The 27,791-nt window shown below is 38.8% G+C and overlaps 2 protein-coding genes across 3 annotated transcripts; one reads left to right on the top strand and one right to left on the bottom strand.

Annotated features, from left to right (window-relative positions):
• Positions 1 to 4,007: 4,007 nt before the first annotated feature.
• LOC149817593 (uncharacterized) lies at positions 4,008 to 26,728 on the bottom strand. Of its 2 annotated transcripts, none has more exons than XM_089984838.1 (3): positions 26,323 to 26,728; positions 12,979 to 14,599; positions 4,008 to 5,749 (listed from the first exon to the last, which is right to left on the bottom strand). In XM_089984838.1, exons 1-3 carry the CDS (start codon positions 26,558 to 26,560, stop codon positions 5,551 to 5,553), a joined length of 2,058 nt encoding a protein of 685 aa, XP_089840964.1. In that variant the 5' UTR covers positions 26,561 to 26,728; the 3' UTR covers positions 4,008 to 5,550. The 2 variants fall into 2 exon arrangements, with proteins under 2 accessions (XP_089840964.1, XP_089840965.1); XM_089984839.1 differs by lacking the exon at positions 26,323 to 26,728 and adding an exon at positions 15,601 to 15,745.
• On the top strand, positions 19,206 to 21,094 carry LOC149817594 (uncharacterized). Its single transcript, XM_089984840.1, has 2 exons — positions 19,206 to 20,711; positions 20,990 to 21,094. Exons 1-2 carry the CDS (start codon positions 19,673 to 19,675, stop codon positions 21,025 to 21,027), a joined length of 1,077 nt encoding a protein of 358 aa, XP_089840966.1. The 5' UTR covers positions 19,206 to 19,672; the 3' UTR covers positions 21,028 to 21,094.
• Positions 26,729 to 27,791: the final 1,063 nt, after the last annotated feature.

The raw sequence follows: 27,791 nt of genomic DNA on the forward strand, positions 1-27,791 counted from the left end.
AGGATATTGTTGTTTATTTCAAAATTTATAGCCTTTTGAACCAAACTCTTTGGACAAATAATCCTTTCTTTGCCTAGTTTTTTAAAATTATATATTTTAGAGAGAAATCTTAATTTATGAAATATGTTTAGTCCTATATTGAACATTTTTTTAAAAACATATTGGGTTTAAAATGTGTAGATTTGACTTAGAGGTCAAGGCCGTCAAGGGGCTTGTCAATTGAACTTTGGATTTGGATTTAGTTTTGAAGATGAATTTAGCTTTAGTTTTGAAGATAGATTTGGCTTTGGAATTGGATTTGGTCTAACTTTGACTAGTCTTTTTATCACTCCTTTTTAGACTGTTTTGGACCTCATAAAGCCTCTTTAAAAGAGATTTATTACCTTTTAAAAGGAGTTTTAACACCAAATCAGTTTGAGTTTAACCACTAATCAAGCGTCACTCTAGACTAATATTGAGTGTGCTACCTACACTTAACAGCTAGCCCAACAACATTATGAACATTAGTTGGTGAATGCAAACCTTTAAGAGTCATTAGTAGGTGCATGCAAGGCTTTAAGAGCCATTATGAAGCATGCTAAATATTGTGGTCAATGGACCTCTAAGGATATGTTGATCAGCTATTTAACCCAGGTCTATATATACCCTAGAAGGTCCCTTGTGTGGGAAAGACTTGGCATGGCTTGGCTAGTGTAGACTCTCTTCTTCTCTATTCTCCTTTCTTCTTTTCACTCTTGTATCAAAGTTACTTTTCTTTTCTCTACGAGGCTGCTCAAGGTAACTCTGTCATGATAACCAGTGGACTTAGTGTGAAAGGTGATCAAGAAAAACATGAGAGATGCAAGCTTGATTGCATCCCAAAAGCATAGTCGCAGTTCGCCCATTTGTGCCCAAGCTCTCGAAGGGAAAACTATTGCTTTAAGAGTGTCACAGTGCGCACACCTCCAAGCCATTTTGGTTCTTGAGATCTCCATGATCGGCATCCGGATCGTGCAGAAATTCCAAGCCATTTGTGGGCCATTCTTGCTCCGATTTCAGTAAGCCTAATATAATATGAGTCTTATGAAGGTAGAGGTGATGATTTAGACTGAATGTAACCCCAAGGAGATGCCAAACTTTTGCACAAATTGAGGCCTCCCCCTCACTACTCCTATTGGGTTCGTAAATCCACTATTGAAGCCTTCTCAAGTTAGCATAATTAACATTAAGCCATGAATTGTCAATTATGACCAATGTTACCAGAATTGGTTTGAATCAGCTGATATGAATAAAATCAGCACTTCACCGATTCAATTAAAAATCAACCTGAATTATCTAAAGTTTTCCAACGAGTTCTTTCTTTTTCTTTTTTCTTTTTGGATAAACAAGCCAGGGTTAGGCAGATCCCTACCAGTTCATTTTAACAAAACTGAATAAAAAGTGAGCTAGAAGCTCTTACAATAGTTCTTTGGAAGGGTGCCAATCAGGTGGCTTGTCCTTCCGTTGACGTATTCCAGCTGAAGAAGCCAGTCTGGACAAAAAGTTAGCCACTGAATTACATTGAAACTTAGCTAATGAAATTCTAAATCTGTTGAACCTGTACAAAGTCATAGAATATGATATGGTATTAAACCGGGCCTTAACTGCAATTTTACTAATTTTAGTCATCTCACCGAGCCCATGCCTGACCCAAGCCCCAACATTCCATGACATGACTTCCATTGTTGAACTGATTTTCTGACCTGTGTTCATCCCGATTTGGTTCTTTAAGTCCAAATTGAGAAGAGTCTATCACCACTCTGAGTTCTCGGAATTACACTTTAAAATTTCCTCTCTTTTACCGATCGGTCATTTGGTTCGACTGACTGGTCACTCAATGAACATCAATTTAGACGTGACACCGACCCCAAGGGGTTTTGGCAGTGAGGTGAGGGCTAGGCCATCAAACAGGCAGACGAGGTTCAATTCCTGCTGAGTGTGGAACTCTCTTATACAAGCCAACATCTAGCATAGGCCTTGGGGATGACGGTCCTAGGCTCAGAGTTTTACGCCTCTGGGCCAACAACCAGTAGGCTGAACCAGTACAACCAGGTCTTAGAACTTAGACACTGGTAAAGATTTTAACCACAAAAAGGCTCTGTTTGGAAGCTTGCAGTGGGATGGGATGGGATGGGATAAAGTGATTTTGCCATTTCAATGAATTGGTGTTGACTCCTATGGGCTGGTTTTTTGCAGTAAAAAATGGGAAAAAATTTAACCCAATAAGGATATGTTAGGAAGCTTGCAAGGGGATGGGAGCACCATTTCCATATGTTGTCAAAATATTGTTTTGCAGAGTAGCCAAAAACATCCTCTTGTGAATGGTATTGAAATGTGGTGTTGCGCAAACTCCATTCCCAGTGCATTGTTTTGGCAATACCACTGCTCCCAAATAGCAAGAGCATGAGAGCACGTGGGAAACCACAACACACCTCTGATTCAAGATTCCCAAACATAGCCTTATCCTTGATGTGAACCAGATTCCAACTGCAAGGAGATCAGAATACCAGCATAGAAAACAAGCAGGAAAGAGGGCAAAATCACTACTGTAAAAAAGTAGTGATGCTAGAAACCCAATTCAGAGGCCCAAAACAAACAGGAAACATGGAGAACTTTAAAAAAATAAAAGAATCTCCAACAACCCTGGTAGAGCTAACAAAGACCCTCCAAACACTTTGAAGCAGATCAGTCATGCTGGCCAAGAATATCAAGAAAATATGGGAAATCACTAAATAAGAAAGTAGTGATGCTCAATCGTCAGAAATAGAAGGAAGAGAGGGTTGTTGAGTCGGATAGGAAAGAGGTAAAACACAGGAAAGAATTAACACTTGAAACCCAAACAAAAAAATTCAACATGTTGCTTAATTGCTTGCTGGTTTTCAAAACAAGCTGCAGCTGCCACCGAAACAGTTTTGTTGGACCCTGAGTTTCATCGCAACCCTCAGGGTCCAACAAAACTGTCCCACCAAAGTGGGACTCAAGGACCTCAAGTCCTGCTTTGGTGGGATATCCATATCCAGAGTTTGATGCAGGACGTGGAACCCATGATGCGATGGACCATCGTGCCCCACCTATCAAAAGTCACCTAAAAGAACAACAGACGAGGGGCAAAATTTTCCAGTTCTAGCAAGTGCAATTGACTTAGCATCCAATACAGGTCACACTTGTAAGTGGCCTATTTGCGTTGCAGAGCAAATGCAAATATGCAATATTGGTTTTGCTGGCATCAGAACATCACCAGTACAGCTAGCCTGATAATACCAGAGATTGACCACCTTTTCTTAGATGCTTTTCTTCGATGCTTATTAGTTAATTAAGCCATAGATTCTAAAAAAAATCAGCCCTTATAAAATGGAATGCCTTAAATGCTAGTGCTTGTATTAAATCTGGAAATATGAAGATTGGACAAAATTACCGGGCCATTAAGCATTAAGTAGCATTCAGATTATTATAAGGACTGTAAGGATTGTATTTTCATATAAATACAGCGAAGTAATGGTCATCAAGGTGAGGATGATTACCAAAACCAGATTATACCCTTAGAAATGGTGGGATCTACCCTATGAGGATGGGATCGAGAAGAGATTCAAAGAAGCTGGATATTTCGGTTGTCCCCAAAAAAACTTTGGAGAAGGAATGCTTATAACAGCTCAAAAGATGGGCATCAAATGTTTAGGTTAGAATTTGGATAGCTGAAATCCCAGATATGAGATCAAAACAGAAATGACTCCATGGTTTTCATTATCCTGTCGGATGCTAAGCTATTATCAAGAACTATGGTATCAAAATAGGTTACATGCTTTCAGATTTTGTGAGGTATCAAGATAGGTCCCAGGTTGTCGTTGGCAACATTCCTGTAGCAAAGGCTGTAAAGAGAACCAATGAATGAACAAAAAATCAGAAGGATAAGCTAGCTAGCATTAATGATGCATATACAGGCAAGCAACAACCACAACTATCCACAAAACTAGCATTATCTGTAATAATGAAATCTCATTTAACATGGCTATGCTAATTAGACCAGCTTAAAGTCTGATATCAAAATATGAAGGTAGAGTTTTCAATATTACATAAAAGGTAGAAATCCAAATTACACTGAGAAGATAACCAATCCATACAAAAGGCAAATAAACTGACCATCCATCACATGAAATTGCAAATAAAAAGTACCTAAATGTGCAAAAAAAGAGAAGCGCTATTACTGCTAATCATCGTGCTTCTGTTATGCACAAAGATGCTATAATAGACAGAGAGCATTCAAAGAAGCAAGGTGGTAGGGTTGATCACTAAAGCATAAAGGCTTACAGCTTCAGTCCTCTAGCAGATACCATGATTGCATAGTTCATGCCTTCTCCATCTGATAATAGAACCCAGCTAAGCAGGGTTGACGTTATCCATATATAATGCTTGTGGTTCAGTAGCATAAACAACCTAACATGTTCATTGTAAAACTAGAAAAAGAAAAGGCAGTACTTTCATTCCGCTTGTGAAGCCTACCAATTATATCCTTCATAAAAGCAGTCTCCATTGTAGAATCTTCATATGGCAGAATCATTCAACTTAAGTCATAGCAATAGACTAGCACATTCCATCACTAGGAAAAAGTAATATTTGTTGCAACACCAGTTCATTCTAACCTGGTTAAACCTAGTTAAGTTCATTCATCAAACTTTGGAGTGGAGGTAATGCATGTATGGCAGCATTACCATCTCAATGTGATCTCGGAGTCTCACAAATTCAAGAGTAATAGCTGTATCAGATATCTTTCCTGCTTATACAATGTATCCAAATCTTTATAGGATGATTAGATCCACAAGTCGTAACTGCCAGGTTGTGAACCAAATTTGATAAGCCTTGCAGGGAACAGAAACAGCAAATATGGATATGGATAGGCTTGAGTGATCCAAATGAAAGATGAAAAACCAGAAGAGGTGACGGAAGGATATCAGAGGAAAAGAAACATGCCAATAAGGAGCAAGGTGAGTCCTATAGGGATGCAGGACGTGCAAAACATGGTCAATAATAATTGCAACAAGAATTTCTGAGAGTTCAGCACAAGTTTGTTAATTGCAAAGGAATAGTTGTTGCAATCTGAATTTCTGCGCATTTTCCCTTATAATCCAACCACAAGCAGTTCTTAACTAGCACCATCTAAAGTCTTCAGATATTTCTGATCCCTTGGTCCTCTTATAACCATGAAGTCCAAAAAGTCTTAAGTCTTAGACATTTTATAAGATGCCTCAGTACGTCAATGAAGCATCATAATCTGACCTCCAGATGGTGGGATTAACAATAACAGATGCTTGTACCACCTTACCTTGAAGAAAACCTAATTTCTTCAAACCAGCCCTGATGCACCTAACCTAAAAGACAGTAAAAGACACTTGTGTACTTTACATTTCTAGCAGCAACTTTTTTGCCATATATCCTTCTTCCTTCAATCTGCAGTTTAATAGAATACCAAAGAGAATCTACTTCTCTCCCAAGTATTTCCAATTGTGCATTTTCAGTGAAGGAACCAGTTTCATGTTATCAGGGATTGGTTTTTGATCCTGAACCCTTGTTAGAGTCAGGTACGTTGATGTGCAGTGGTTGCCAGCCTGAACCCAAAGCTGAGTGGTGAGGCACTATCCACCGCTTCAAAATTATGGCTGCATTCAACAGTTGAAGTATTTCACCCATCACAAGATACTTTAAACATGATTTCTTCAGTATGGTCGCAGCATGATACCTGTCATAAGACAAAACAAGCAAGAAAATATTTTATTTAAGCAAATATCCTTTTTATTGACTAAAAGATGCTCTTTATTCGCATATGCACATCCACACGCACAGACGCATGTATGTGTACCCACCTGCCCACACACACGCATCTGCAAGGCTACCAACACATAAGTGCAACCAACAAGCTGGCATTCTTGCAGAAGTTCAGGCTCGACTTGCTAAAAGACTCAAGTTCGAGCTCAACGCAGGGCTTGTATTATTAGAACTGAAGCATAGGTTCATTCAGAGCATGCTAAACTCGTTAAAGTGTTAAAAAATATGTGAGACACACTATATACAATTTATGTAAGCTTTTCAACAAAAGCATGTTCCATGTTGCACCAGCAATGGCCTTTTTCTCTCAAAAAAGAGGTGATGGATTAAACCCCATCTTTTTTCCATTACACACACCTATTATCATATAGGTATGGGTGTACAAGTTCAGGGTATGGCACAGGTACATTGGGAACGATATGGAAATTACTAAAACGATGGATACGTAAGTGCGGAGACATACACACACATGCAAAAAAGTACAATTGTGCTCCAATTTACAAAATGCTATAAAGAAGTTACAGACTGCCAATTACAAAATGAAGTCGAAAGCAAGTCAAACATATATAATCAAGTAACAAATAATGATAACAACATATATAGTTAACAGTAGACAATTTTGATGTCAAGCATAGATTGTACATTGATTGGATCAGAAGATGGATGAAATGGGACAAGCTTGAAACCAGTTGACCAGTACCTATGGGTAAGACACCGGTAAAAGGACCTGGTAGAAGTACCCATGTTGCACACACACCAGGTGCAAAAATTTTCTGGAATTAATTTATAAAAACCTCAACTCAACCAATGGTTATGGGACTCTTAACACAATTTCTTGCCTAAGACTATTCCCATAATTTATGGATTTTTTTCTACCATCCATGGTGTTACTTTTATGTATTTTTCCTTAAAAATTTTATGCAGTTCCAGTGTATGCCATCATACTGATTTTCATGAATTTTCTACTACCTTGTGCTACTTTTATGCAGTTCCTTTCTTATCTCATGATATTCTCATCCATTTCTTTCCAAATGCCCCTGATTCTTGGTGTCATAGTATGTGCTAAAGAAACTCATGACCTTTAACTTCTCGACTTGGAAGTCTACATCACTCTGCTCATCTAGAGCCTTTTATCTGATTGGGAACTGATAGCAGTGATCCTCTATAACATATACTGGAAAATAATAGGGTTCAATGTGAGAAAGCAATGATGTTTCTTGACTAAGGAACCTTGGTATGACAAGATAAGGTATTGATTGCTCAGTTATCCACCTTCTTCACACTGGAAACAACTACATGAATCGTGTCTATAGATTTCCTGTGTATGCCATCAAGAATCTGTAAAGAGTCTTACACACAATCAAGTCTACAAACAACTTGACAAAACATACATTCACCCAATATGGTAAACCAAAATAGCATACAAAATGCTCCACAGCACAAACATAAGAATAGTGCATAAATGCACTTGAATCTGAATATGTAAGAGGTAAAACCCTCTACCTTTGTATTAAAATTACAATGGGCAGCATGCCCTTATTTATAGAGAGGTTACATGAGAGGAGCTATTAAAATAGCTGTTGGGATAGCTGTTGAGCTACTCCCAACAGCTCTAATTAGAGCCGTTGGGAGTAGCCCAACAGCTTTATTCAAACAGTCAACATTTTGACTGTTTGACAGAACCTGACAAAAAGGCTGTTTTGACAGTCCAACAGCTCTAGTCAATTATGACTGTTTGACAAAAAGACAAAAAAAATAAGAAAGAAATAAAATTACAAAAATAAATAAATAAAAAAGTATTACAAGAATATAAGTATATACTTTAAATATATAGTTATATACATATATATATATACATATACATACTCTTGTATTACAAAAAGTATGTATATATATATATATATATATATATTCAAGTATATACATATATATGTCATTTTCTAACAGTCTCCCTCAAACTTATGGTGAAATCACCGAAAGTTTGTCAAGTAAAAAGTTGAATCTTGGTGAGCATAGTGCCTTGGTGAAGAAGTCAGCAAGTTGATATTCTGATGTCACATAGGGAAGATCAATAGTCTTCTTCAAATATTCTTCACGAACAAAATGGCAATCCATCTCTATATGCTTAGTTCTTTCATGAAATGTATGATTTCGAGCAATGTATATCGAACTCTTATTGTCACAGCACAATCTTGTAAGATTCTGAAGGTGAATCCCCATATCTGAAATCAGTTGTTTGAGCCACACGACTTCCATAGTAGTAGTTGTCATTGCTCTATATTCAGCTTCTATAGATGATAATGACACATTTTGTTGTTTCTTGCACCTTCATGAAATCAAAGATTCACCTAGAAATATACAAAAACCAGTTGTTGAGCGCCTGTTATTTGGATCTTCTCCCCAATCAGCATCAGAATATGCAATAAGATCTAAGGAAGAAGAAGAGGACAGAAAGACTCCCTTATTTATAGTGCCTCTGATGTATTTAATAATTCTCATGACTGCACTCATATGAGCTGATGTTGGAGCATGTTGAAATTGACTGGCTATATGTACAGCATGAGCTATGTTTGGTCGTGTAATACTTAAATACATAAGAGATCCCCACTAGTTGTCTGAAGGGAGTTGGATTGTCCAAAGGAACTCCATCATCGGCTCGCATTTTCATTCCAACAATCTCTGGAGTATCAACAACTTTATCATCTGAAAGTCCTGACCTGTCAATAATATCTGAAGCAAACTTTGTTTGTGACAATATGTATCCTCGGTTAGAGTATGAAACTTCTATACCAAGAAAGTATGTTAGAAACCCAAGATCTGTCATTTTAAAAGAATTTTTCAAAAATTGTTTTACTTTCTTGATTCCCTCCTTGTCACTACCTGTAATTAACATATCATCAACATATAAAAGTAAAATTATAATACCAGCAGAAGAGTTCTTGATAAACAAAGTTGTATCAGTATAGCATGGGATAAAACCATACCTTGTAATAACATTGTTAAAAGTATCAAACCAAGCTTTAGGTGCTTGTTTGAGGCCATATAATGCCTTTTTTAATTTAAGCACTTTACCTGAAGAAATTATTAATCCAGGTGGAATATCCATATATACTTCCTCATTGAGATTCTCATTTAAAAATGCATTTTTAACATCCATTTGAAATATATTCCAATTTTTAATAGCTGAAATAGCTACAAGCATTCGAACAGTGGTCATCCTGGCAACAGGAGCAAAAGTTTCTTCCTAATCTACTATGTATTCTTGAGAATATCCTTTGGCAACTAATCTGGCTTTATGCCTTTCCAAGGATCCATCACTTTTGGTTTTTACTTTAAAAACCCATCTACAACCTATTATCTTTTTTCCTATAGGTAAATACAGAATTTCCCAAGTATTAGCATCTTTAAGAGCTTCTAATTCTATGTGCATAGCTTTTATCCATTCAGGTAAATTTTTTGCTTCATTGTAACATGAGGGTTCAAAATATGAGTGGATAGCTATAAGACATGCTCTATGTTTAGGAGAGAATGAATCATAAGACACAAATTTATTTGGGATTCTTGAGGTTCGTTCTGATCTACGAATAGTGGTTTGTTCTGAAGGAATTTCTGATGCTTCATGATTACTTTGATTTACACCTTCATTGAATGCATTTTGATTTCTTCTAGTGTATACTATTGGTTCAACTATTGTTCTATTTTCAATAAGAGGTTCTACATAAATATTTTCATCATTAGACAATAGTTTGAATAAGAAAGAATAATCAGAGTTTATGTCTTTCGACATATTTTCTTCAAATCCACTTTCATTTTCAACAAAATTAACATTCCTTGAAATGAGAAGTTTATCATTTTTGGTATCATAACATTTAAATCCTTTTTGTGTTTCTTAATAACCAATGAACGCACAGGAAATAGCTTTAGAAGATAGTTTATCTCCTTTATCATTCAAAACATAACATTTGCAACCAAAGATTCTCAGTCTTTGATAGTCAGGTTGATATTTGAATAATTTTTCAAAAGGAATTTCATTAGATAAAGCTTTGGAAGGCATCCTATTTATAAGATATACTGAGGTTAATGCAGCTTCAGCCCAAAGATTTTTTGGAACATTTTTAGCAATAAGAAGAGTTCTTGTAGTTTCCATAATATGTCTGTGTTTCCTTTCTAAAATTCCATTTTGTTGCGGGGTTCTAGGACATGATCTTTGATGTAAAATTCCTTTATTTTCTAAAAATTGTTTAAACTCATTTGACAAGTATTCTCCTCCAGAATCAGTTCTGAGAATTTTGAGTTTACTTTCAAATTGATTTTTAATCATGTTATGGAATGTTTTAAAGGTTGCAAATACATCTGATTTATACTTAAGAAAGTGAATCCAACAATATCTAGTGAAGTCATCAATAAACACAACATAGTAGGAGAATCCGCCTTTAGAGGCTACAGGAGCAGGACCCCATACATCCGAATGAACTAATTCAAAAGGCATTGAGGAGTAAAAAGTTCTTTGACCATAAGGCAAGACTGTCATTTTACCAAGTAAACATTCTTTGCATTCAAAATTATCTTTACAAAGATTCTTGGTAATAGGTAAAAAATTTAATTTTCTTATATTTGGATGCCCAAGTCTATGATGCCAAGTCCGTATGTCTTTTGTTTGGGCAGTGTTACAAAATGATTCCTTTGGAATACAAAGAAAATCCATATAATAGAGATCTCCTTGCCTAGAACCTTCCCCAATCAATTTCCCGGACTGGCGATCCTGCACCCAACATTTACTTGATGAGAAAATGACATCACATCCATGATCCGAGATTTGAGAAACAGAAAGTAGATTAAGATGAAGTTTTGGTATAAGTCTTATTTTCGGAATATAAAAGTTGTTATGTTTTGACAAATCATTTTTAAAAATTCCAACACCCTCTATTTCCAAGGCAGTACCATCGGCAGTGGAAACAAATGATGCATTTGAATTAGGTTGACATTCGGATAGTATAAATCTATGTGGGGTCATATGAAAAGAAGCTCCTGAATCAAGAAGCCAAGAGCACATACCAGGAGTAAAAGAGGTTGCAATGGCCGCTCCTGAGGTAGATCCTTTAAGCAGTGGTTGCAATGCCTCTGTCAGTTGAGATAATGATTTGGTGAGGTCTTTGAGATTCAAAGTATCTTCATTTTGTTTTGATGGTGCAGCCGCAACACGCTTTTCTTGAGGCCTATATTTGTATCTAGGACATTGAGGCCTAATATGACCGGGCTCATTACAATCATGGCAAATGATTTTTGATTCTCCTCGATTCTTATTAAAATGAGGAGGTTTATATGGCTTGATATAGTGTCCTGGTTTTGATGCGGCAAGTGCGCAATACTCTTCTTGACCATTGCTAGAAGTAGCAAGCACACTAACATTTTTACTCATGTTTAGCCTAGTCTCTTCTCCACTAAGTTTAGTGAGAATCTCATGAATAGGAGGAGGTGATGAAGATGATAGCAAGGAGGCCCTTGTTTGTTCAAACTCGGGTCTCAAACCATAGAGAAAAGCGAAAAGTCTCTCTTCTTCAACTTGAACTCTCCGCATTTCTATACACTTTCCTTCCCATTTGGGTTCAAATTGGGCAAGTTGGGTCCAAATGAAGATAACTCCATAAAATAATCTCTTATATTCTTATCTCCTTGTTTAATGTTTCTAACTTTTTCTTGGAGATAATACTTGTGAGCCATATCTTTTTCGGTAAACATACCTCTAAGATATTCCCATGCTTCATTTGCCGTTTTTGTAACACAAAAGGTTTGAGGCAATTTTTGTCTCAACTCCACTAAGCATCCATGAAAGAATTTTGGCATTTTTCATTTCTCATTTATCTAATTTTTTGTAGTATTCTTCCATTGCTTTATTTTTTTCTTCAAGACTAGTCTCAACGTCATTTTCACCTAATGTAATTTTGGGAGTGGGTTCAAGAATAGTACCTCTTACAAATCCCCACAAACCTTGACCCTTGATGAATGTCTCCAAGTGTCCCGCCCAAATGTTATAGTTGCTTCCTTCAAGTTTGAATGGCGGAATGAAGTTGGAGTTGCTTGTATTGTGCGGAAAAAATTCACCCATGATGAATCCAAAGAAAAAAAGGAACCACCAATCACGAAAGAAAGAAGGCATGCTTTACGAGGCAGCTCACCAATGCACGGTTGATCATACACCAAGCTCTGATACCATGTAAAGAGTCTTACACACAATCAAGTCTACAAACAACTTGACAAAACATACATTCACCCAATATGGTAAACCAAAATAACATACAAAATGCTCCACAGCACAAACATAAGAATAGTGCATAAATGCACTTGAATCTGAATATGTAAGAGGTAAAACCCTCTACCTTTGTATTAAAATTACAATGGGCAGCATGCCCTAGAGAGGTTACATGAGAGGAGCTATTAAAATAGCTGTTGGGATAGCTGTTGAGCTACTCCCAACAGCTCTAATTAGAGCCGTTGAGAGTAGCCCAACAGCTTTATTCAAACAGTCAACATTTTGACTGTTTGACAGAACCTGACAAAAAGGCTGTTTTGACAGTCCAACAGCTCTAGTCAATTATGACTGTTTGACAAAAAGACAAAAAAAATAAGAAAGAAATAAAATTACAAAAATAAATAAATAAAAAAGTATTACAAGAATATAAGTATATACTTTAAATATATAGTTATATACATATATATATATATATACATATACATACTCTTGTATTACGAAAAGTATGTATATATATATAAATATATATATATATATATTCAAGTATATACATATATATGTCATTTTCTAACAGAATCTATCCATGACAACTCTATGATAGAAAAGGAAACATGGTTTGACTTGTTTTTACTAGACAGCTCATAATCACCAGAATCATGGGTCATGGTCACACACACACACACACACACACACACACACACACACACACTGGCTAAAAACTTTTCGCTGCACTCAGGTCAAGCTTGTTCAAGCTCAACCCAGTTGAGGTTGTACAATTTGCTTTTATATTGATCTGAACTTTGACATATTAGTTGTTCCAAGAATAAGCTCAACTAGGTTCATGTACAATCTATCAACACACACACACACACACACAGGCACAAGTGAATTACCTGCAATGAGAAGACATAATGGCTGAACGACCTTCAAGAGAAGCCAAAAATTTTGAAAGCCCATCCCATGTTTCTTTGGGATGCTTTATACTAGTATCCAGTGGATTGATGCACTTCCACAAGTTATCATTTTTTGGAAGATACATTTTGAAAGGTCCTCCAGAACTATGGACCACTAATATTTGTTTTTCAACGGCACTATCCAAGGCCAGACGCAAATCAAAATTCGGATTATTTGAATCTCCATACCACATGCAATCTGCAATATTGGTTTCTGAAGGAATCATCTTGTCATTCTTAAGTGTCTGCATCATGCGTAGGAGAACACCTATATGATAAAGTATGGTTTCAGAAGACTGATCCTGAACTGGGGCTGGAGGCTGTGATTCAGGACCAAAAGATAGGTGTTTGTTATGCATGCCATCATGATGAAATGTTTGCCCACTATGTGGATGAGGTACACCTTGTGGGGTAAAATCTTTTATAGGCATAGATGCCACAAAATTAGGTTTTGCATCTGCTTCTGCATTTTGCTGAAAAAATGGAGCATTTTGTGTACCAACCTGACACTCGGAAATATTTAACCTTCCAATGTTTGGCATATCTGTAAGAGGACCTGGTGGATAACAAGACCCATCAGATCTGAAAGGATGATGATATGAACTTGGAGCACATGAATTTGATGGGAGAAGGTTTCCTGATGAGAAAGAGTGCGGCATCAGAATTGCATTACTGGGTCTAACAGGTTGAGAATACTGAGTCTGAAAATTATGAGCCATGCTTCCGCTGTTCCACGAAGGATCAGGATGGAAAAAATTTGGAGCACTATTAGATGTTTTAAGCTGTGTGGATTGAAGGCTATCTACTGAATGATTCAACTGCAGAGGTCCAGAGTCATGAAGAAATGAATATGATGATGTTGATGGTTGCAACTCATTGTCAACAAATGGCCACTGCTGGGATGAGAAATGGCCCAAACAATTTGATCCTGTTGAATCAGATGGGGCATTCATTTGATTAGGAATTTTACTTTGCTGCTTGACCTGCTTTTTCTTTGAATCAGATTTGTCCAAGCTAGTGTTTGCATCTTGAGCTCCGAATTGAGCTGGCTGACTTTCACGGCTCATATTTTTTGGAACATCTGATTGTCGTGTGTTTCTTTTGAATTGTTTCCCTTTAGTCTTATCAGTAGCCTTATTGCCATGGAACTTCTGACTACCTGAAAATTTTGGCGTATGTTCAGTTTCTGAACGCACAGGCTGCTTTTCTTGCTGAGTTTCAGGAAATGCAGTTCTGAGCTTATCAGTGTTGTACACATTGACTGGTTGCACTAGGTCACCTGATACACCTTGTGGTGCTGATCCTGCACCATTTGGCAATGCTGGACCTCCAGCCAACAGGCTTGCCCATAACCATACAGTCTTTGCAGCAGCAAGAAGGGGAGCAGAAACATTCGGAGGCTGTGCTAGTAGAATATTATATCTTCTCATGCGTAATTGGTGGAGCGCATTTGAGAAGTCCCGATCCCCAGAAATCAACAGATAATTTGCAGGGGCAGGATTATCCACTGCCCATAACAGCATATCCACAAGAATTTTCTTGTCGCTTGCATCTTTAACACCTATAAGATGCCACAAAGAAAAATACTACAAAATTAAAATGACGCAACATCAACAAATCGTATAAAAGGAAAATCTACAGTAGAACTGAACTGCTACAGACTAGGACTAAGTAGTGTCGACACCAGCACCCAAATGCCCATTTTAGAAGAGTATACAAAATGTCAGTGGTTTTCATTTATGTTAAATATAAACAAAAAATTTATCAGTCAAAAGAAGCATAGTAGAAATACAGAATAAACAGATTGAGAACTTGCAGGGAAAAAAGGAACATCCAAAAGATGCAACACACATCAGTAAGGCTGCATTTGGTAGGATTCAATGGGAGTTAGGGGAAATATAAATACTGGAATTCAAGGGAAGTGTACTTGAAAGGAAATATGGATTTCCTTGATTGTTTGGAAGCACTAGTAATTCCCTTAAGGATACTGGTTTACAAGTCCACCTGATTCCTTCGTCTTGTTTGTAAACAATTTTACAAGTAACTTGTTAGGCCCACCCAAGTATCAACCTCAAGCTTCCTAATAATAATGGCAAAAAAACTTACATCTACAAGCTATAAATCAATTGGATGAAAACAGTGATTTTAATAAAAAATACTCCGAATATGTAAATCTAAATCAACATCTGAAACAAAGTCTCAGGTTCGGACAAAAAAATTGACCAAATCCAATCCATTTTTGACCTTGTTATTAAGAACCCATCTGGGTCAGATATCCAATTGATTGAATCCAACCAGTTAGATTTGGTAAAAAGAAAAAATATCCAATTGATATTCAACCTAGATATGGATTTGATATAGGGAATTTATGACCAGATAGGACTCCAAATCCAAATAATTTACATCTGACCCAAGTTGATAATGTTACGGAGCTAATAAGATTTATTTTTTATCCAAATCCAATGTCTGACCATTATGTAGGATTTGGGTTAACCTAGATCCAAACTGAATATAAAACAGTTAACATGAGAGAGAGAAAGGTGAATGTAATTTGGTAACTACCCATCGGAATCCCTTCAAAAAGAGTTGTAAATACATCCTCATTGTGAAAGGAGTTGAAAGAGGGTAAAAGTGAGGATTTGGAACCTCCTGAATCCCAGCCTAAATACATGATTCCCTGCATTCCTTCTCCCAAGCAGTCTTCTGCTGAAACAGGATTTCTTAAATGGCCATAACTGTCTCCAACACCCTTCCAATTCCTCCAACAACAACCTCCCAAACACAGCCTAAAAGTATACACAGATAAGATGAGCTATGGTTAACAATATCAAAGAGTCCTGCTCTAGCAGAATCAGGTGCAATACCAGCAAATAGATCTTAATCCACAATCAAAATCAAGTGTATGCTAGAAAAATAGTCAGAGTAAGAAAGAGCTTGAGGACCCAGCAGGGACAAAAAAGGGATCATGCCTCATGCATGTATGCACCAATTTACCATAGGAGGAATCAGATATTGGGTGTTGTCAATGTGCATGAGAATGCCAGTGCACATGCAACAGAAAAGAAGTTCAGTGAAGCCAAGGACATTATTTCATAATTCAGCATAGCAAGGGAAGGAATGTGTGTGCTGCCTGGGAAGGGACACAAAGAAAGAGAGTGGCTTTTAATCAGACACATGCTGTGACTTGGTCAAGCCCCAAAACAGTGGCATCCAGGAAGTACCATGTTTGCACCAAATGCAAAATGCAACAAGACTAACGTAATATAAGATACAGTGAGAGGGCATGGAGCAGTAATTGGAGCTGCAGTCAAAAGAGAAGAGAATGAAGAAAAATAAAGATAAAGCAACAGGCAAACCTGAAGGGCCATATAAATATAATAGGCCCCAATTAAAGAATTGGTAGTTAAGTAAGCATACCCAAGGTTGTAAGTATCGTATCGTTACCCGTATCAGTCGGGCCCAAATTAAGACCGTATTGTATCGTAAAACATCACAAATTTTTAATAAAAAAATTCAAAAATCCAAAAAAAATCAAGAAAAGTCAGAAAAAATTTTAAAAAAATCATATCACATAAAACAATGATACAACAACAACAACAACTACGCCTTCATCCCAAAACAATTGGGGTCAGCGATATGAACCAAAAAAGAAATTCATTTTGGGTCTTCCACATGAATCCTTTTCCTCCAATCATTTATATCCAATGCCATGTCCTCGGTGAGGTTCAAAGCATTCATATCCTTTCCTATCATCTCCATCCAAGTCTTCCTAGGCCTACCCCGACCTCTTTTAACTAATATATTTTCCCATTTCTCCAACCTTCTAACTGGAGCATCATTACGCCTTCGCCGAATATGTCAAAACCACCGTAAACGATTCTCTCGCATCTTATTTTCAATGGGTGCAACACCTACCTTCTTATGTATCTCCTCGTTCTGAATCTTATCTTTTATTGTATTTCCACACATCCATCTAAGCATCCGCATCTCAGCTACACTCATTTTTTGAATATGATGTCTCTTGGCAGCCCAACATTCTGTACCATATAATAAAGCGGGTCTAATAGTCGTCCTATAAAACTTTCTCTTCAACCACAATGGCATTCTACGATCGCACAGCACTCCAGTTGCACTTTTCCATTTCATCCACCCAACCTTTATCCTATGATTTACATCTCCATCAATTACTCCATACTTTTGAATGATGGATCCCAAATATTTGAAATAATCATTCACCGGTATTTCTTGCTCACCAAGCTTCACTACACTCCCATCACTACTTCGTTGCTTACTAAACCGACATTCCATATATTTAGTCTTACTCTTACTCAACTTAAAACCTCTAGCTTCCAATGTTTGTCTCCATAATTCTAACTTAGCATTAACCCCAACTCTAGACTCATCAATCAAAACAATATCATCAACAAACAACATACACCACGGTACATTTTCTTGAATTGATCTCGTAAGCTCATCCATCACTATCGCAAATAGGAAAGGGCTTAAAGCAGATCCTTGATGTAACCCAAACGTTATCGGAAAATTGGTTGTCACCCCTCCACAAGTGCGGACATTGGTTACTACTCCTTCATACATATCTTTAATTATACTAATGTACTTGAGAGAAACACCTTTCTTCATCATTGTCCACCAGAGAACGTCCCTAGGTACTCTATCGTATGCCTTCTCTAAATCAATAAAAACCATATGCAAATCTTTGTTCCTCTCTCTATATCTTTCAATAAGTTGTCTAAGGAGATGTATAGCTTTCATAGTTGATCTTCCACGCATAAAACCAAATACTCAATCACCCTCTCCCAAAGTTTCATAGTATGAAACAATGATGAATTGCACAAAATACAACCAGAAAATCATATATTAAGCATTTATGTCTCTATGAGCTGCATAAGACATCATCAAACATTAACTATCTCACAAGATCAATGCAAAATAATAAATATTTTGCAATTAAGAAACATGCCACAAGACTCGTACTTTCATATTACACAAACAAAAATATTATCGCAATAGTTGCACTGGATTTTCAATCGATTTTCACTCATTACTTGAGTGCCTAATTGCCATGACGGATCATCTGATTCCATCTTTGTTGGAGTGTGGAGACTCATACTTCTTTGGGTGAAAAAACAATGAAAATGCACTTTTACTTTAGCAAACAGCAAAAGCCTTCTCCCTTGCGCACGGATCGGCCCCCAAATCGCTCTCACGAGTCCTAGGGTGTGTGGATACCTCTCTAGTGGCTTCTACACAAATGAGGGAGTCGGCCCTCAAAAGGTCTTTAAACCCCAAAACTGAAAATTTATGATTTGACCATTTTTTAAGAGTGTTGACCTTGTATCGTACGATACACCATGTATCGTACGATGCGGGCATATATCATACGATACATGCGATATAGCTACAATATGCACTTGTATCGCGATATGAGTGTATTGTATTGATATTCTAAATAGTAACTGTTGAGAATAGGTGGTTTTTAGGTTAAGTTGTTCTTTATTAGAGGTTTTCTGAAATACTTTTTTCATAAGGTCTTAGATGTAATTTCTTTGTTTTGCCTCTCTCTATTTAATATAGAGAGAAGCCCTAATGATGAATTAAGTTTTCTCTTTTCATGTTCAGCCGTCTCTCTCTCTCTCTCTCAGGGTCGGTTCATCTTCTACATGGTATCAGAGCCTCAGCCGATCGTGGGAACGTGATCGACTGTGACGTGGGAGCGTGATCGAGATATCGACTGTGACGTGGGAGCGTGATCGTGCTCTACCAGAACTCAGTCGATTCATGGAGGCTCTCATGATCGTGATCAAACTTCGATCACGCTGAGTAATGTTCTAATCAGGTCAGCACTTTAAATATTTTTTTTTGGGCATTCTGCTGGTCGTGGATGCCTGTTGTGGGTGTCGTATCATCTGTTGGCCGTGGATGCCTGCTGTGGGTGTCGTGTCTCCTCGTGCTCGTCGTGGATGCCTGCTGGGGATGTCGTATCTCCTCGTCTTTCTTTTTTGTTTTCTCTCCTCGTGACTACCTACGCTGTTGGGAGTTTGCTGCGACCTGGTGGTGCCGAGTCTTGTTGCTGCTATGACGAGTTGTGTTTTGGTTCATAAGTTGTCGAAGGATATTCTTAATGGGTGGAAATAACAGAATTTTTTTCTGTTGTCGTGAGTGCTGAATTCTCGTCGAGGTGTGTTCCTGCTGTTTGGGAGCAACAGAATTTTTTTTTGTGTGGCCGTAAGTGTTGAGTTCTTGCGGAAGCTGATTTTGTGTGATATTTACTGGATGTCATGTCGTATATGTTGGAGAACAGCAGGTTTAGTTAACATTGTGTCTTGCGACTGCATTCTATCATGTGTGGTGATGTGTTTGGGTGCAGCAAGGATCGGGATTTCTGTGGTAACTACAGCAACTGAAATTATGTTTTTTTAACTCCCTGTTGTGTCGAGTGTTGGTTTTAAGGAAGCACGGAAGCTGAAGTTACTCTTCTGTCATGGAAAATAGCAGATGTGATTTCCTGCTGGATTGAACTTTATTTTGTGGAACAGCAGGAGTGGTTTCCTGCTGAGTTGAAGAAATTTTTTTTTCCTTGAACACTTGTTGTTCAAGTGAGTTTTTTTTTGGTATGGCTGAAACGTCGAAAGGTGATTCCAAAATGGAACATATTGGGGAGTATAAGGCGTTTGCCAACCGCTTCTCGTATGGCTCTTCTGTTAGGTTGAATGAAACCAACTATGCCAGGTGGTCCAGAACTTTTATGATGTCGGTATCTGGACATCGTCGAAAACAAATTTTGTTGGAAGGCGAACCCACTGAGAAATTGGGAAAATATGTTACTTGGGATGAAGATAATGACATAGTTATGTCATGGATCATGAACAGTGTCGAACCCCATATTGCAGATGGATTGATCTACTATAATACAGCCAAACTAATGTGGGACAATCTTCGTGATACATACTCACAAGAAACGAATGTGAGTCGCGTCCTACAAGTCGAACAAGAAATATATAACTTGCAACAGGGAGATCAGACTCTGGCCCAGTACTATGCCTCTGTCAAAGCTGCGTTTGAAAGACTTAATGCTCACCGGCCTCTGTGTTGCTCGAAGCAAAAGGATCATCAAGAACAAACCATGGTTGCTCGTTTTCTTACAGGTCTCTCTTCAGATTTTTCTGTTACAAAAGTTCAAATGTTGACTGGTTCAGATGTTCTCACTCTTGCTGACGCTTACAATCGTCTGAGTAGACTTGCGATATCTCTGCCACAATCTCAGCCTGTGACTCAGACATCTGCGCTTGTTGCCCCATCTAGTTATGGCCGTGGAAATATTCAGAATATCAGAGGACGAGGACGTGGACGTGGTATGGGAGGCAGAGGAAAGCTTCAATGTACATTCTGTGAAAAATCTAGACATTTAGAAGATCGTTGTTGGGATAAGCATGGTCGGCCAATCTCTTCTGCATCAAAGTCATATAATCCTAAAGCTCATGTTACTACTATTGAGGCAACTAATGCACAAGAGAATATCACTGCAAATGAAAGTAGTATCACCCTTAGTCGTGCGGAATATGATGAGTTGATTGCTCTCCGACCTTTGAGTTCCAGTTCTCCTGTAGCTGGTATTGCCTATTCAACCGGGAATCATCTCCATCCGAATGATAGTAAGTGGGTTATTGACTCTGGTGCATCCAGACATTTGTGTGGACATTCTCGTGTTTTTTCAGATCTAAAGGTCATTAAGGCTCAACTTGGAGTCTCATTAGCCGATGGGAGCTCCTCCCCGGTTGTTGGTCAGGGAAATATTTCTATATCCTCCTCATTACAGTTGAAAAATGCTCTTCATGCTCCAAACTTTCCTCAAAGTTTACTTTCTGTTAGTTTCCTTATAAAAGAACAAAATTGTAGAGTAATATTTGATCCAATGGGTTGTCATTTTCAGGATTTGCTGACGGGGAAGAAGATTGGTGGAGGCTATGAAGAAAATGGAATTTACTACCTACATCATCCAATGGGTTCTGTTCATGCTGCAGTGGACCATTCATTCAGCCTTGTTCAGTGGCATCGTCGTCTTGGTCATCCTTCATTGTCAAAGCTTCGGTCGATCTTTCCTCAGATTTCTTCCACCACATCATTTCAGTGTGAAGCATGTCAGTTGGGCAAGCAACATCGAAGTTCGTTCCCTTTGAGTCTGAGTCAGTCTAGTTATAAAGTTTTTGAACTTCTTCATGCAGATGTATGGGGTCCTAGTAAGATTCCTACTAGGACTCAGTGTCGGTATTATCTTGTTATTGTTGATGATTTCTCTAAGTTATCATGGGTATTTTTAATAAAAGAACGATCTGAAGTTTCAAGTCTTATCAAATCCCTAATTCTTGAAATAAAAACTCAGTTTGAATCTATTATCAAGATTGTTCGCACTGATAATGCTCTTGAGTTTAAATCAAAAGATTTGTTACAATTTTACCAAGATCATGGCATCCAACCCCAAACTTCTTGTGCCTATTCATCTCAACAAAATGGGGTGGCTGAGCGAAAACATCGGCACCTCCTTGATGTTGCAAGGACCATTATGATTCAATCCAATGTTCCTGCGTCATACTGGGGTGATGCGATTACCACTGCTTGCTATCTGATCAACCGCATGCCTTCGTCTTCTGTGGGTGATCAAATTCCATTACATATCCTAAAACCTAATGCCCCACTTTTTTCTTTCTCACCAAAAATATTTGGATGTGTCTGTTTTGTTCATAAACTTGGCCCTGACCGTGATAAATTAGCAGCTCAAGCTACAAAATGCATATTTATTGGTTATCCGAAAAATCAGAAGGGCTATCGATGTTATGATCCTATTTCTCGCCGAGAGTATGTCAGTGCGGACGTATCTTTCCTGGAATCCTCTCCATATTACTCTAGTTCCGGTTCTCCGTTGCAGGTTGATCCAGCTGAGTCTTTTCCATTACCTATACCTCCTTTTCCTTTGGAATCTGTGCCCTCCTTACCGAACCAAACTTCATCCTCTTCCAGATTTAATAATCCTCCATTGGTATATGTGCGTAGAGCTCCACTTCCGCAAGAGCCTTCATCTTCTTCTTCTCCTGAGGTAAGTTCTACTGACAATAGTGTTCTTCAGGATGATGATAACAGGCCTATTGCTCTACGAAAAGGGACAATACAATGCACCTTATATCCCATAGCTCATTTTGTCTCCCATGCCAGAATTGGACATAAGATGAAGTCTTTTATTTCAGCCTTGTCTGCTGAAACCATTCCTCTGAACTATCAGCAGGCAGCACTTGATAATCGCTGGAAGATGGCTATGCAAGAAGAAATGACAGCTTTGGTATCTCAGCATACCTGGGATCTAGTTGATTCCCCAGCAGATGCTGACATTGTTGGTTGTAAATGGGTATATACAATAAAGTACAAATCTGATGGTTCTATTGAAAGGTACAAGGCCAGATTAGTCACGAAAGGATATACCCAGACATATGGAATTGACTTCTTTGAAACGTTTTCTCCTGTTGCACGGATGGGTACCATCCGTCTTGTTCTCTCAGTAGTTGTTCAGCATGGCTGGAACTTGTGTCAATTAGATATGAAAAATGCATTTCTTTATGGGGATCTCTCTGAGACCGTTTACATGCAACAACCTCCAGGTTTTGAGGTTGAGGGGGAGTGTCATAAGGTGTGCAAATTGAGAAAGGCGATTTATGGCTTGAAACAAAGTCCTCGTGCATGGTTTCAAAAGTTGTTTGAAGTGATGTCAAGCTTTGGTTTTAACAGATTAGCAGCAGATCATACTCTTTTTATAAAGAAAACTAGCTCTGGCATAGTTGTTATGGTAGTATATGTGGATGACATCATTCTTACAGGAGATGATGTGAAAGCTATTGAAGCCACAAAAGCTCATCTTCACAAACACTTTGTTACAAAAGACCTTGGTTCACTCAGGTATTTTCTGGGTATAGAAGTTGCTAGAAGCCGTGAAGGGATGGTTTTGTCTCAACGGAAGTATGTTCTTGACTTATTAAAGGAAACAGGCATGTTGGAAGCTAAACCAGCAAATATTCCCATGGACCATAAAGTTCAGTTGGTTGAAGAAGGGTCAAAACCTGTTGATAGCAAACGCTATCGCTCACTAGTAGGGAAGTTACTATATGTAACTGTGACCAGACCAGATATTGCTTTAGCAGTAAGCAAAGTTAGCCAGTTCATGGACAAACCAACTGAGGTACACTGGAATGCAGCCATAATGATTCTCAGATATCTAAAGTCCTCTCCTAGAAAGGGGTCACTGTTCAAGAAAGGTGGAACTCTGGAGATAGTAGCTTATTCTGATGCTGACTATGCTGGATCTGTAGTAGATAGAAAGTCTACCACAGGATTCTGTGTGTTTCTGGGAGACAACTTGATTTCATGGAGAAGTAAGAAACAAAATGTGGTTTCCAAGTCGAGTGCAGAATCAGAATATCGGGCTATGGCCCAAACAACTGCTGAATTGATATGGGTTCGCACTGTTCTTAATGATCTCCAGGTGAAGGTTTCCTCTCCAATGACCATGATGTGTGATAACAAAGCGGCAACATATATAGCAAACAATCATGTCTTTCATAAGAGAACAAAGCACATTGAGGTTGATTGTCACTATGTAAGAGATATGATTCAAGCTGGTCATATCACTACAAAATACCTAAAGTCTGAAGACCAAGTTGCAGATATTTAATAGAACTTCCATCTTTCTGTCCTAATTGTAATAAAAAAAAGTGTATATGTAATTAATCCATTTTGACAAAAGGATAAGATGCCTTGTCCTAATCAATTCCTTCCTCACAACTACAGTATCTTGCTACTAGCCTTGCATTACAATAGTCTACTATTTCATCAGTTATGAATTTAATTTTGCAAACCACTTGCACCCTTCAACATTTCTTGTCAATGATGCCATGTATTATTACCTCATGGAAGGCTTGTATTTCAAGATCAGCTGCATTCCACCATTAATTTTTAAATGTCTTTTAACATTGTGGGTTATATGTTTATTTCAACACCAGGGAAATGTTTGACTTTCAATTCAAAGGGCTATTATGATCACCATATATCTAATGAATGTCTTGCATATTCCAGTCTTAGCATATAACCATCCATTTTTAATCACGCAGTTTATTTGAAGCTTGTATTGATAATTGTTGTCGACTAGCTTAAATGATGTTGGTTATTACCAACTGTTGATTTACCTCTTTCACACAAATAGGCTGCTTATGTTTTCCATGTTGTACTATTTTTAGTTACCATTGTCCATTGGACTGACAGCATTCAACATTTGGTAATTTGCTGGCCAGTATGTACACTCTCCTTTTGAACACCAAGACATTCAATTGTCACCCAATGCACAAGCTGTGCCCAGTCATACATCCAACTCCTTCCACGTTCCCCAACAACCATTCCCAATGCCTGCACATCCCTGCCACAACTACCCAGGGAACCAAATGAAGCAATGAGCATGCACATATCCCAAAAGACAGAAGTGTATCTAGACCTTTGACAAATCTCCAAAGTTGGCATCTCGCACACTGTCATACGGATACTCCATTTTCACTCACATACTATATCCCCTTATAACTTAGTTATATTGGATAAGTTAACAAAAATGGTTGCATCCCCGTATCCACACCCATATCCATGTGTCATAGATCACATCTCACAGCTTGATTTGTAAAAATCAGACCATTGAATGACATCTCCTCAATTTCAATGCAAGCAATGTCGATTAGATCTTTATTTATGCAGTGTAAATACCAATTCAATTGCCTCCAATTTCAATATGTTTGAATCATGATGCAACAAAGAGATGATCTGACCCAAGGGGGGTTGACTTAGTGGGGTGGAGCCTTGGCTGCTAGGCTGGCAGTCAAGGTTTGATTCTCATGGGTGTCGCCCCTCTGTGCAAGCCAATGCGTAACATAGGCCCCGGGGGCAGGGATCCTAGCCTCGGAGTTTTACGCAGCCGGCACGATGACCATAGGCATGGCAGGCTGAGCCAGCACGACCAGGTCTTTGTGCAGGGTGTGGTTTCTTCAGGTTATAAAATAAAAAGAGATGATCTTTAAATGCCTTATCTACATTGTTGGATATGAAGGTGCATCTGCAGCCTGTAGATGATGCACACTGGACAAAACCTTCAGAGTTGCCAGTGTTAGAATGACCTCCCTAGGCTCTCCTGTTTCTTGGTCTCTGTAGGCTAATTCTGTTTCCATAGGCAGGTCTAGAGACATGATGAGCATTTTTCACTGAATAGAAACTCTGATAGTGAATGCTAGGACCATGACCTATTGTATCGATTTTTGAACTTAGCATAGAAAAGAGAAGAGGAGTGGAGCAATGCTACTTCTTTTAACCCAAATCTCTAGAATTCATATCAAGGACAGTAATCGCAATACTTTTTGTTCAAGAAAATCTGCACAAGGTTATATAAACTGTCCTACAAATTAAGGATGCATATACCTATCTAACCAGTTACGGTCCACCACACCCAACTACACCAACTACCTGTAACCATTAAAATTCATAGGAATTCAAATATTATTCCCTAAAGCACACCTCTAAGAGCTAGTCTTACCTTTCCGCACTTTTTCCCGTTTTATGGAGCAGATCAAGAGCAAAGATGATAAAATTTTCTGTTGATAAATTCCGCTATAATCGGTTACTCATACGTGCAAAGTTAGGAGAACAAAACATGTACAGAAATCTGGCCAACAGGTTAGACCTTAAAATCAGAATCAAATGAAAAATCAACTCCTCTACACTTACCCACCCCATTTATCCAATAAAACAAATAAGATAGTGAACAGAAAGAAAAGGGAAATACAGCATCTCGTTACTCGCCGAAGAACCATAAAGTTAGGGTTTTGCCGTGTTAACAAGAGAGAGAAAATAAACGATAAACACAGCTACCTGCCATCTTACCTAAACTAAATTCGCGGAGAATTAGGGTTTTAATTATGCAAACCAACCCTTAGAACAGAACAGGGCATTGCAAATTCTACACATGCAAGTAACAGATAGAACGATCCAGAAGAACAGAATACCAGAAATCAGCGCCTCTCACCGACCGATCGAACATTCAATTCAGGAAGAAAGAATCGGGGCGGCGAAAGCAGAAATAAAACCATAGGAATTAGGGTTTTAGTTTTAAGCAGATTCACCGATTGATCGATAGATCGGGCGGAACCAGGGAATATAGGATTTGAAGTGGAAAGGGGGGATGGGATTTACCGGCGGGGACGTGGTTGAGGGCAACGCCGGTGCTGGAGAGGCCGTTTTGGACGGAGGGTGGGATGCGGGTGGTGTCGCCGTAGGCGGAGACGGAGACGGGGCCCCTGTAACCGACGTGGGCGAGGGCGGAGCTTATGTTCTGGGCGATCACGTGGGGGTCCGCCCCCTTTGGCACCTGGCAATTTTCTATGTCCCACCACACCGACGTCTTCGCCGTCGAATACTGCGCTTCCGCCATCGCCGATCTGCTTCTTCTTCTTCGTCGTCGAGTCTCTCTCCCTCTCTCGTTTCTTCTACTGTAACTCCATCGACTCTCTCTACAGTAACTCCTCCGCCATGGACTCCCTCTCTACTGTAACTCCGCCGCCATGGACTCCCTCTCTCTACTCACTCTCTCTGTTTTCTTAACGACGAAGTTCGCGGCTTTTCGTAAACTTATTTTTCTCCGGGAAGTAGTTCATTTGGTAAATAGCCCTCATCTTTGAGGAAATAACTATTTTGCCAGTCCTGCCGGATATGGTGCTCGGTACGGTGAGATTAGGGGTGGCAATTTCTGACACGACCCGCCAACCCGCCTCTTAGGCGGGTTCGGGTTGGGCTTAAGCCAACCCGTTTAATAAACGGGTCGACCCGCGTAACCCGTTTAATAAACGGGTCGACCCGCGTAACCCGTTTATTAAACAGGTCGGGTTCGGGTTGGGGGTATGCCAACCCGCCAACCCGGCTGACCCGTTTAATAAACGGGTTAGGCGGGTGGGTCAACCCGCCAACCCGTCTGCCAACCCGCCAACCCGACCCGCCAACCCGGCCCGTCAACCCGACCCGCCAACCTGCCTACCTGCCAACCCGATCCGTCAACCCGACCCGCGAACCTGAAAACCCGTTTACCCGACCCAACCCATTTATTAAATGGGTTGGCGGGTCGTGTCGGGTTACCCGTTTATTAAACGGGTCGGGTTCGTGTTTGCCACAGCCGACCCGTTTAATAAACGGGTCGGGTTCGGGTTGAGGTATGCTGACACGCCAACCCGCCAGCCCGACCCGATTGCCACCCCTAGGTGAGATGACGAAACTAACCTTTACGCTCGGGGTTGTCGGCTGGCGATCCCCGGAAGGACTAATGTACCCTCGTACGGTTCCGAGACTTTAAAGGGAAAAAGGCGATATAAATCTCATGGGATATTGGAGATACCCCCAGAAGTTATATATATATAGAGAGAGAGAGAGAAATGAGTGAGAAAGGATTCAAGCTTTATGATCCACATGCCTTCTTAGTGAGGGCCGTTCATGTAAAACTCATAAATTTTTAATAATTTTATGAGAAATAAAAAAGAATCTAATGTTAAAATATTGTTTGAACTTAATATTGCGATTTAATTGTAATTTAAACTCTAATTTGGATTTGGGATGAATTTAAATATGAGAATTTATATTGAATTGGGTTTTGATTTTTAAATTAGATTTAATCT

Source organism: Nuphar pumila, chromosome 13, assembly GCF_984573655.1.
Source record: "Nuphar pumila chromosome 13, dmNupPumi1.hap1.1, whole genome shotgun sequence".
NCBI lineage: Eukaryota > Viridiplantae > Streptophyta > Magnoliopsida > Nymphaeales > Nymphaeaceae > Nuphar > Nuphar pumila.